Raw genomic sequence first — 12,734 nt, forward strand, 5'->3', positions numbered from 1 at the left:
AAGTAAATTAATCTCCAGAACTGTAGAGGGAGCTCAGGAGCAAAAAAAATATTAATTGCAAATAGAAATGAATGGGCTGTCACTAGATCATTCGGTGTCAGAAATTGAAAATATTCAAATATCATTTTCCATCACAAATGTCAAACAAGCATTTTACTGTTGAAATCTAGATACATGATACAACTAGCAGTGAAATGCTTTGACAACTGCACACTGACATGGATAAGATGGAATACGTAAAAAGTAAGAATAAAGCAAAGATGTCAAATATATAAATAATATATAATATTATATGACATATAACTAAACATAAGAAAATAATTGCAGTATACACACTAAATACACTACATTATACACTACATTTACATAACATAGAAGAAATATAAGAAGAAAGTCCTGTGTATAGTGTGTGTGTGTGTGTGTGTGTGTGTGTGTGTGTGTGTGTATGGTAATCCTAGTTACTGTCCTGGTTAAAGGTCTGAATTGCTTGTGGGAAGAAACTCCTCCTCATCCTCTCTGTGTTTGCCTTCAGGGAGCGAAAGTGCTTCCCTGACCACAAAAGAGAGAGCAGCCCATTGTTTGGATGTCTGAGGTCCTTAATGATCTTCCTAGCCTTGGTCCAGCAATGCTTGTTGTAGATGGACTGCGGGTCATGAAGTTCAGTCCGAATGACCCACACCCAGTGTTGGGCGGAATATTCAAAAAATGTGCTTACGGTTGAATGCACTGTCTGAATACACTTTAATTATGAATATATAGATATTCACAATACATCTTGGAAGGAAACATGGGGGGGTGCTGTGGCTTTTAATAAACTCATCGGGTAATCGGGTAGCAAAATACTTTCCTAACCCTGCACAGAGGCAAGTGTAACAGTCTGAAATTTCCCTTACGTCTGTAAAAAAAGCATAATATATAGTAACAGCATAACATGTAGTTATGGTGAAAAAGTGTATTGTGATGATATTTAGCGTGATAATAATATGAAGTGACAGAAATGTGGAGGAGAAAATGTGTTTTTAAAAGTTAAATCACTAGAGGTTCAGTTACGACCATGTGTTCGACCATGTGTTCTCTCGTTTATGAAGTTACCTTGTCAGACATACACGATTTCCTTACTTCAGCGACATTACAAGTCAGGTTTATGACCTTATGTTAGATTCCCTGTAGTAAATCTTACAAGTGTTTTCCATTCATTTCATCACTTATGCTTATGGCACAAACTGCCATTCGGCTTCTGCTTCTGCATTGCAGACAGTATAAGCTAACAGAAATGAATGCCCTCACTTCTGCTCTCCATTTCATGATTAGTGGGTGGCAACATGAGCTGAAGTAGTGAAAGTGGCTGAAAGTAGTGAATAAATCACTGGGCTGTGTGTGAGAAGCTAGAGTGCTACTAGTGCCCAGAAGCGTGGCGCCCCAGCAGGCCGTTAGCCGCTCAGCGGAAGGGCGTCCCCCTCTCCAACCTGTCCCATCTGTCTCTCACAGCTCACATCTCCATCATCATGTCAATGCAGTATAAATAGCCCGAGTGTACCCCCCCCAAACCCCACCTCATCCATGTGCAAGCACAGGACGGATGGTTTATTAATGGCGGCTGCACCGCCAGGGCTTGTTTCACTCCTCTCTCTTCCTCAACCTCCCCAGCGCCCGTCTCTTATGCCAGATTGATCGGAGCATGGGCCTGATGCCATCTGATGAGGCACAGTCGGGATCGGAAAAGGGGCGGGGGACTTTGAGACGGGTGTGTGTATGGAGCGTGGATTGATTAGGGTACAAGCACACTGCTAATTCCTGCCTCTGGTTCTCCATCTCACTCAAGTGTGCTCTCTGTCCCTCTTTTTCGCTCACTGCCTCTCTCCATCTGGTTGTGAACTGACAGACGTTCGGTTTTCTCTCGCTTTGCCTCCTCTTCATTCCGCCAGGCTCGACATCCATCACATTCAGCATACGCTGCATATGGGCTTCAAACTTTCTCTTTTTTAAAATGCATTTAGTGACAAATATTCAAGACAAGTTTGCTGAAGGTGTTGTGTGTGTGAGTGTTTACACACATCCATGTGCCTGGCTGTATTTGGGACTTATTTATTTATTGCCATGGAAAACGTATCACAGTTTTGTCAACATATTGTCATATTCATCTTTTTAGTAGTTTTTAATTTTTTTTTTCATTTCATAATAAGCTGACCATGAAATTAACAGCCACACAATCCTGAATTCATAGTGCTCATTAGAATTCATTAAAAGTCAATTTAGAAGCTGTTATATGGCATATCTAACAAGAGATGTCGAAGCCAGGTCAAAAACAGGCAAGCAAAACACAGCAAATGAACCAGCAACCCAAACAGGTGGGCAAAATCCCAAAAGTCAAAAACAGAAGGCAAAAATAGGTCAGAAACTGTACAGTATGCACTGAAACCCAATGAGAGTGCTTCGCAATGTAGGAGACAGACAGGCAGGTTTACACACAGAGGAAAGCTGGTGATAGGAATCAAAACCCAGATAAATGTAATCTGGAGAACACTTGCTGATTGGTGAGTGGTAGACATTTATGTAGCAGATGGATTGTATTCTTGTACTCTAATGCTCTATTATTTATATAGCTTTGTTATTTATAATATTCCACTGCACTTTCTGAAGTTATATACATGCTTACTTCTAAACTATTATACAGGCCTATCCCAGACATTCATGTTAAATATACAATGGACAAATGTATTAGGGGACCTTCTCATTCATTGTTTTTTTTTCCAAAATCAAGGATTTTAAGAAAATAGTTGATCCTGCTTTTGTTGGATTAACCGTCTCTACTGTCCAGGGAAGGCTTTCTTCTAGATTTTGAAGCACTGCTGTGAGAATTTTTAAAAAGTAGCCATTTGTTTTTACTAAGTGGTTTTAGCAGTGGTGGGAGTTGGTGCAGTTTATACAAGCAGAGTAGCTTTATTTTGGGGCATTCTAACACTCCTAGTCAACACAGGGAGGGGTCAGTACACAGACCAGCCCCAACAATGCAGGGAAATCCATAATCTAAAAAACAATAACAGAGCAAGATTCCAAATCACTGGAGAAGCTCACAAAACTGCAACTCTGAAATGCACAGAGCACTGCAAAAAAAAAGCCAAACCAAGAGGTTTATATATTTATGTTAATGAATCCATGAACTTGCTGCAGGTGTTATAATGAATATGTAAAGTCTGAGTGGATCTGGAGAGAACCTGTCTAAAACAGGCAAGTCTAAATGCTGTATCTCCAGAGAGGAGACAGTATGACAGTAAACCAATTGGACACCCTTTGTTGTCCAACAATGTCATTGTTGTATGCACGAATAGACAGGTGGTAGGATGGAGGGATGGAGAGATGGATGGATGAATGAATGGAGGAAAGGACGAATCGACAGGTTGGAGTATGTATGGATGGATTGATGAATGGGTGGGTTAGGGGATGGATGGATGGATAAATCAATGAGTGGGAGCATGAATGGAGGGATGGGAGCATTGATGAATGGGTGGGTGGATCGATGGATGGACAAATGGACAGGTTTGAGGATGGATATATGAATGATTGGAAGGATGAATGGATGACTGAGAGGATAGATGGATGAATGGACATGTGGAAGGATGGATTGATGGATAGTTGGATGGACGAATCAATAAATGAGACGATTGATGGGTTTGAGGATAAATGTGTGAATGAATGGACGGATGGGTAGGAGGATGAATGGATGGATAAGTGGGAGGATAAATGGGTAGATGGATGGTTTATTATGGGGTAGGAGGGTGGATGGATTGTAATGAGGGTGGATGGTTGGATGGAGGGATGGATGGATGGATGGATGAATAAGAGGGTGGGTATGTGGGTGTAACGTGTGGGAAAACCAAAGTGAGAAATTCAAATGTCTGAGATGTGACTGAGATGTGCCCTAATAAGATGTGGATCATTGCGCTACTGCATGCTGTTGTTTGTATACAAATGTTCTTATGCTGGGTTTATTTTTCTCCTCAGTTGTGAACTGCACTGAGCCGGGTCATGTGGAGAACAGTGTCAGACAGGTCCTGCCCAGCGGACCCCATCGCTACAGCTTCCAGACCACTGTCTCCTACACGTGTAACCCAGGATACTACCTTCTGGGCACCAGCATTCTGACGTGCCAGGGAGATGGCACATGGGACCGTTCGCTTCCGAAATGCCTCTGTAAGAAAAACTGGCTGCCACACTGCCTGCAACATATTGCACTGTCTGTCAAAAGTTTAGGGACACCTTGGCTTTTCTTTTTACTGTGTTTCTGCCTATCACACTGTTTCTACACTGTTAGAACATGTACCTGCAAAGATTTTATTTGTTTGAATTGTTTGCCAAATAGTGATTTAAAGATGCCACATCAGAAAAGAATGTGTAGGGGCTCGTCTTAACATCCTGGTTCATTTTTAATAATCTTTAATTCATCTTTAATTAAGTCATTGCAAACCGACAAAGAACACATGATCATACAAGGCATTTGGTTCCAAAACCCATTAAAATAACTCATAAATTTCCTTTTTTCAAGGATATACGCTGTTGGAAGTGGTTCTTATACAGACTTATTAGAAATATCAATTATGTATTATGATTTTTTGGAAAGAAGCATTTCATTTATCATTAAGCATTTTCTTATTTAAAAGCTTTTTGAAAATATCTTCCCAACCTTCTGTCAGACAGTGTACTTGTTGAAGAGATATGCACTATTAGCCAAATAATCGGAAGACTTGTGTAGGTTTTTAGCATTCACTGCCTCTCTCGCTCTCTTTCTCTCTGTGTGTCTCTCTCTCTCTTTGCGTTTGTGGTCCTCCTGCTGCGTCTGTGCAGTGGTGCTGTGTGATCATCCCAGTATGCCTCCGTATGCTCAGATCTCGGGGGACAGGCGCACAGTGGGCTCAGTCATCCGTTACAGCTGCATGGGCCAGCGCTCCATCGTGGGCAACACCACCCGCATGTGCCAGCTGGATGGCCAGTGGAGCGGCTCCCCTCCGCACTGCACCGGTACCCTACACCACTAATACCCGTACTCACCTCACCTCATACCACAAGTGCCAGTGTATGAGACCTTTTTTAGGATTGCCATGCAGTTTTTGACTCTTGTCTTTTGACTTTTTGACTCTGTCAGGACCACAGTTAGGAAGAGATTTGTTTTGTGACTTAAATTTGATTGTTGAATAGAGTCGATACCAATTATATTCACTGGGTGCTGATGTAGTAAAAGAATATCGTTGTCTGAAAGCTGAGAAAAAAGCATAAGCTTTGGCATGACGGGGTACTTTGTTCTATGTTAAATGGCAGAAGCACGACAATATATTGTATCTATGTTGTCCCGAAAAATGTGTGTGACCCAATTTGGGTAAACAGAATCAGTCGCTAACATTAGTTATTAGCATAACCACTGCACAAGATTGTCAGTTACCTTGTTAGACTGAATTGTATGTGTTTTACCATTATCTATAAAGCTGTTTACTCTTTACAGAATAAGAACTGTGTATTAAATAGCTATAACTACAGCTGAGTAGATAGGTTGGTAGCTATAAACATCACATTTTACTCTAATACGTATATAATGTTTTTTTTTGTTGTTTTTTGTCGCTCAGGTCTTGATCTATTGCATTATAGTGACTGTTTTGTAATATTTAGTTAGTTGGATCATATCCAAAGTTATCCTAAATTGGCAAGTCAACCAGCATATCCACCGAATGGGTCATCTGGAAAAATAAAAAGTTAATGGTTGCTAAATGATCCAGGGACATAATTATACAAATATATATATATATATATATATATATATATATATATATATATATATATTATATATATATATATATATATATATATATATATATATATATATATATATATATTTCTTTTTTTTAATTATCTAGTTACATTTGAATAATAAAAAAAATCAACAGTGACTGTCTTTGGGGGGTGTCCAAAGAGTAAAATCTCAAGGGCGCTGTATGGCAGAAGGCCTCAGCAAGGCTGGGGATGAATCAGCAGCTGTGGGCCTTCAGCAGAGATCAGCAGCCAGTGATACAGCTGTGTGAGCGTGGGCCTGAAGGGCGAGTGCTCTGTCCCTCCATAAACTGCTTTAATCTCCTCGTATCAGCCCCTGCTACATGAACTCCCACACGCCTGCCAGGTTATGAGCTGCCCTGCTTTACTATAAAGCCATCAGCCCCTCGCAGCCCTCAGATATGCCAGAACACCGCCTCATCCCTGGCAGTAAAACCGGCCTGACAGGTTAATGTCACAATTCATGACATTCATATTTCTCAAAAATTGCAGCTTCCTCTCTCTCTCTCTCTGTCCACTCCCAGGGACCGCACTGACCACTTTACTACAGAGCACACTGATCTCCCTGGGATAAATATCAATTCCAAAGTATGAGTTTTGGACCAAGGAGGTGGAAATTACAGGCAGCCCTAAATATTTGCTTAATTTTAAAGAGATGTCCTGGATTTGTGGCTGTTTGTGTTGCGGTACCAGGTGGGCAGATGAAGGACTGTGGAGATCATTTGTAAATTCATCAGGAGAGAGCAGCAGATGAGTTTCTATTATGAACAGATGAAAGGAAGGAAATTTGCTGTCCCCATCGCATTCTCATCCAGAGTCTATTATCACCTGACTCAAGTCCCCCAGATCTGTCTTAATTCCCCCCTCATCAGCATATCAAGATAGCCACCTCAGAGAGAAGCTGTATAATGTGAATCTAATTATCCAATGTTTTTATTGTTTACTAAGTGTTAGATGAACAGATTCAAAGCTATAATGGAGTTAATAGTGTACTGTCTGTGAATGTGTGGGCTGGAAGCATAAACAAGCATAAGACATTCTGGGAGAGTTTTGAGGAAAATTCTTATTCATCTAAACAAAACTTCCATTAATTTTTAAATGCAGGGCCAAGGGAATGTTTTTTTGCACATTTTGAACCCTCATCCATAGAGAACCTTCATTAGATACTTCATACACCCTTTGGCAAGAACTCAGTACTCTATCATTTTTAAACCACTCAAACACCAGATGTATTTTTATTAATCATAAAGACCGACTTTTCTTCTTGAATGTCTTATTATGGTTAAGAGTATTTATATGATCTAATGTATCAACACTGTGCCAGTGATGCAATTTCCAGTGAAAGCAAACACTGGCCCAGAACCTCTGTTAAAAAGACTCTTCGCATACTATTATGGTTTATTTTGCAAGCTGGATACCCATCGTAGGACATATACTAAACATATACTTTGCTGTCTTACAAAAATGCAACTTTACAGGAGACTTTCTGAACTTTTAGTGGAAGGCAATGTAAAAAAAAAGTCATTTTGGAGCATTTCTAATGGACCAGCCATCACGAAATTTTGATCCACAAACATTTGGACATACAGTGTACGCATTAAAAGTCTGTCTAATTAGATTTATCTGAGTCGGCCTGAGCTTCAGACATATACTGGAAGATTGTCCTCCACTGTGGCCTTTTTTGTGTAATAGGAAAGTGCACCAGAGGTGATAGCATACCCAGACCAGAGTGGTGGGAGCAAGGGTGGGTTGGAAAGGCTGGAGGATGTAGGGTGTTTTCTATGTGCATTATCATGTACAATCATATACCTTAGCAATCTTTATCAGGCTAAAGGTGTAGAAGCTCCTTGGCGATTTCCTGCAGTTTCTTAGGCACATCAATAATATATTAAAATATTGAATTATTTATTAAACTGTTTTTAATGGTTTAACCTTTAGGGGTATTTTAAGGCTTCTTAAATTGTGTTATTGCTCGGAAACTGATAGGTAAGAATACTAATGTTACGTAGTTACAGGACTGAGGAACTGAAGTCTGGATCATGAATAAGGGCTGTTTAGGTATCTGAATCTGTGTGGGGTTTTTTTTTTGTTTGTTTTTTCCAGGTGATTCTACAGGTAGATGTGGTGACCCTGGTATACCAGTGCATGGGATTCGTCTGGGTGAGGAGTTCTCCTCGGGCAGTGTGGTGCGCTTCAGCTGTGAGCCAGGCTACATGCTGCGGGGGTCCTCAGAGCGCACCTGCCTGCCCAACAGCACCTGGCTGGGTACGCAGCCCGAGTGTCAGGGTGAGTATGGGCCGGAACAGCAGCAGGGCTGTGGGGAACAAGCCGGCATGACTCTGATTCATCACAGCACCACCGGAAACACTGCCTGTTCTGAGATTAAACACACTATGCTAATGCCTCGGTCAGGGACTTATTCCCTCGCTCCAAACTTCACACAAACACACAGAAGGAGAAAGGAAGAGAGAGAGAGAGGGAGAGATGGAGCGGGAGATTTTTTTTCTTCCCCTCTGCGTTATCCTCTAAGCCTCAGAAGCTTTACTGTAGTTTTTCTAGTGCTGCAGTATCACCTAGGGTTGTACACATGTTTTACTCTCCCTCTGCTTGTTTTCCCTTTTTTGCTGCTTGCAAACTCAATCTGCTGCAGTGTGAATCCCAAACAAGAGTGTCAGACCCCCCTGGTCCTTTACACACCTCACTCCTGCGCTCTCTCTCTCTCTCTCTCTGTGAGATATGATATATATATATATATATATATATATGTAGCTTTTTCTCTTTCTCGTTTCCCTTCTCCCATCTCTCCTTCACTCTCTTCTCTTTCCTTCTCTCTCCCTCCTTCAATCTCTTTCTCTTTCTATTTCTCTCCATTGTGTCCTCTTACCCTTTCTCTAGTTCTCTTATTTTTGTCTCACTCTCTCTCTCTCATCCCTGTTTTACCTTCAGTCTTTCAGAGACTCACTTGTTCTTTTTTCTCTTTCCATCTTTCTCTGTTTCTTTCCTTTTCTTCCCCTCTGTCTCCCTTCCATTTCTCTCGCTTGCTTTCTCTCCTCCCTTTTTTTATTTATCTATTTTTTTGTGCTCTCTTCTTCTCTTTTCCTCTCTTTTATTCACTCTTACTTTCTCTCCAACTCTTTCCTTTTCTCTCTCTCTCTCTCTCTCTCTCTCTCGTACGTTCACTCTGCTCTCCCTGCATTGCCATTCCACTCATGTCCCTCTGGGTAAGGCGCCTGCAGAGAAAGGGTTGTCAGAAGAGCAGAAATACTCAGGTTAATTACCCGTGGGGACATGCCATTTCTCTCTCTCTCTCTCTCTCTCTCTCTCTCTCTCTCGCTCGCTCGCTCGCTCTCTCTCTGTCTTCCTCTGCTTTAACTCTTTCTTCTATTTGAAGAAAATAGCTGAGAGCTTCTGTCATGAACATTTATATTTATGGAAAATCCAACATGCTGTGTGTCTCGCTGTTTCTCTGCTTTTATGTGCTTGCTGATTTACAGGCTAGCAATCACACATGCACATGCTCAAGCATGGACGGTGCTATACATGTGTGTACCTTCGTATTGATTTGACTGTCAAGCTGGTGTAATCTGCGCCAGTGGCAGTTCAGCATGGTTGATTTTCAAAGCACACGTATGTTTAAAAAGAAGAAATCGATAACAGCCCGAGCATCCATCCATTCATTTACATTCTAAGTACTGCATGCCAATGGGTTACATCAGAGACCACACAGAGATCAGGGAGAGACCAGCTCTTGATTCACAGCCTCAGAAATGTGTGCCTATGAAAGAACAGAATGTCAAGATCAGAGCTTTGTTTAAACATGGCAACTTTATTCTTGTCAACAAATTTGAATGAGTCTGAATGAGTTTCACCAACAGCAAAGGAAAACCGAGAGCATGATAGACTTAAGTGCAGTAAGCAAAAAACACTCACATGAAGCAGAGCTGTTAAATGATTCGAGTATGGGTGAGCAGAAACATGCACCTGTAGAGTTTAAATGATTCAGTTTTTTTTTTATTTTATTTTAGCTACTTTTCCATTTATCAAAATAATATACAGAAATAATATACAAAATCAATAGTGTGAGAGACCCTGTTTTCTCATAATCTGTTAGAACTTTAAAAGTCATGTAGTGCATTCAAGACTTAAGTGTCTGGCTTTAATGATGCCACACAGTGCATTGTATGTAAGTTGTTTGATTTATAAACAGTAATATGTGATTTTGGTTGGGGGAGGAAATTTTTACATACCTATTTACAACCCTGTTATTTTGCCTTAAAATGTATAAGCAATGCTTTCAGCTCACAGGAGCCATGTAGCATAGCATAGTATCATAATTACATAGCATAGCTTTATTTTTAGAACTATGACAAGAACATTGTGATTCTCTCCCTAATAGTCCTACCAGATAGTGCTGCTGTCCTCTCAGTGTCCTCTCAGTGTAGTGTGCAATTGGCTAGCTTAAGAGATTGTAGCATGGATAGGTACTTCATTTCCTGGCTTTAGCTTCCTTGCTTGTTTTCATTACCTGTTAATTGCAAGGCCTGATTCATGTAACAACCCGTTTTTGGAGTATGTGTTGGATGCGATGTGCTACATTTCTCAGAAACAAAACACCATATTCTTCCAAAGTATCTTTGACTAGGGCTTACAGGGCTTTCACTAGTAGGGTGTAAATAAAATGAGCTAAGACTGCTGTGTAACAGTTTTGGAATTTGGAATTTAACCCATTTTACAGCATTTAAGGTTCACGGTGTGTTTAAAGTTCACTCGCATGTAACAAACCCTCAGTATTCAACTATGCCAAGACAAAATGCCGTTGACATTCTAGGACACCTTTTGCTGTGTTAAAAAATGAGCAGTTAAAAATCAATGAATTTTCAACAATGTGACTACAGCATCGAGAATTCACATTAATAAAGTAAAAGAGTAGATAAAACATAATTAAAAGCAGTAATGGCTTGACACTAAAGGGTTAATTTATTATGAAGGGTTGTAATAACTCTTCATACCAATTAAGAGCCAAATTAAGAAGCAGTTATTGAAGCTGGGTAAATGGGTGGGAGCGGCTTAGTGGGTTAAGGGCCCACAGCAGAGCTGCTGGCTTTAATCACAGTTGGGACACCAGGGATAGTGACTCCATAGCAGTGGATTTGTGAAGTCCCTGCCCTTTTTCTGACCACTGCCTGTGTGCCCTTGAGCAGGGCTCCTAACCCCCCAGCTGCACTCGGAGCAAGCTCTATGGCTACATGGCGGTCCTTTCTGCCCTTCCTCTACCTCCAGCATTGCAGCCTTGGGAAAGAGCAGGCTTTGCTCAGTGGCGCTACTGTGATTAAATAAAGGTTAAAGCAGGGTTCAGATCCCATTAGTCATTTGCATTCCTGCTACATTTGTGCCCCTGATCTCCTGAAGACCTCTGAGGCACAGTGTGTTGATCTGTGTGCTTTTAAAGTAGTATTTCCATCTCACACACACACACACACACACACACACACACACACACTAACACATACTGTATGTGCACCAAAGCACCTTCACAACTACACATTTGTTCACCTGGCACCATTCCTCTGGGTGTTTTCACTGTTTACATTATGTCACTTCTGTCAGTTTACTGAAGACTCTCTCTCTCTCTCTCCCTCTCTCCCTCTCCCTTTATCTCTCATTGTCGGTTTGTGTCTCTCGCTCTCTCTCTCTTTCTTTCTCCTTCTACTTCTCTTGACCTCTTTTTTTATTTCTCTCTAGCTCTACATCTCTCCCTCTCTTTACCTTTCTCTGTCCCTCTCGCTTGATCTTCTCTTTCTCTCGCTATCTCACAAGATTTATTTACATCTCTCCCTCTCTTTTTCTTCTTTCATCCTCTCTTCCTTCTGTCCTTTTCTCTCTGTTTCTCGTCTTTTCTTTCTTTACATCTTCTCTCTGTTCCTCGACACCCTCAGTCATAAGCTAAGCAAAACCAATGCAGAATTTGACACACTAGGTCAAATATGTATTCTGTTTATGTACCTAATGTAACATATTGGGCAAAATAAAGAACAATAAAGGTGCTATAATTTATGCACATGCCATTTATGCATTGTCCTTTTCCCATATATGTTAAAAAAGATGTAAAATCACCAAAACCCAAACTTCAGTCAGCAGTGGCATCTTTTTCACTAGAGGGCCATATGGTTACTAAGGCCACACCGTACACCTCCTCTAGACTGGTTCTGTTTTTTTTTCCATTGATTTAGCTGATTTAATTTAGTGTTGCCTAATCAGGACCAGCTTCAAGGCTATTCCAGTTAACTACTGCTAGTTAGCCATTATTCATCTGTTAGCATTCTAATCTGCATGCATATATCAGATACACTCGTCTCACCATTTTATAGATTTTTGCCAAATAATGCTCGATTCCACTGAAGCAAGTCTGTTTGATTTGGGATTTGACACAAGTGCGTAACAACTTTGGCATGCAGTTAGCACTATGCTAACGGATAGCTATAGCTGTGGTCCCGGCTTAAAAAACGCTAAACAGTCACAAAACCATGAACATATTCCACCATTCCGGCTGTTACACATCAGCTTTCAATACAGAAACCTGGAAATTTGCTTTTAAGTACCGACTGAGGGTAATATGAGCCATCAACTCAAGTTTGCTAAACTTTACTTGTCGTACTGTACTTGTCACCACACTAATGATCAATAACTATTCTGGTACTTATTAGATCCTGTCTCTGACATTTTCTATACTGGAAATACACCTAGGATCTCGCAGCACAAAGGTGACGCAAATACAGAGCCAATCAGCGAATCCCAATGTCATACCGAATAGTTCTGTGGCCCCAAGTACGGTTAGCTAACTGCGCTGAGAAAACCAAGCCCAGTGCTCCATGCTGAACCATGTCCCTGTGGAAGATCCATGGGAACGGCGTTACTTA

The 12,734-nt window shown here is 40.9% G+C and overlaps 1 protein-coding gene across 1 annotated transcript in view; it reads left to right on the top strand.

Annotated features, from left to right (window-relative positions):
* Nucleotides 1-12,734, top strand: part of csmd2 (CUB and Sushi multiple domains 2) — a 391,624-nt gene that overhangs the window by 357,235 nt on the left and 21,655 nt on the right. Inside the window, exons 55-57 of the mRNA XM_072676048.1 lie at nt 4,003-4,191; nt 4,843-5,016; nt 7,921-8,103. Of these exons, the coding sequence (XP_072532149.1) occupies nt 4,003-4,191; nt 4,843-5,016; nt 7,921-8,103 (546 nt within the window). The remainder of the gene's footprint in view (nt 1-4,002; nt 4,192-4,842; nt 5,017-7,920; nt 8,104-12,734) is intronic.

The sequence above is a fragment of the Salminus brasiliensis genome, chromosome 3 (assembly GCF_030463535.1).
Source record: "Salminus brasiliensis chromosome 3, fSalBra1.hap2, whole genome shotgun sequence".
Taxonomy (NCBI): Eukaryota; Metazoa; Chordata; class Actinopteri; order Characiformes; family Bryconidae; genus Salminus; species Salminus brasiliensis.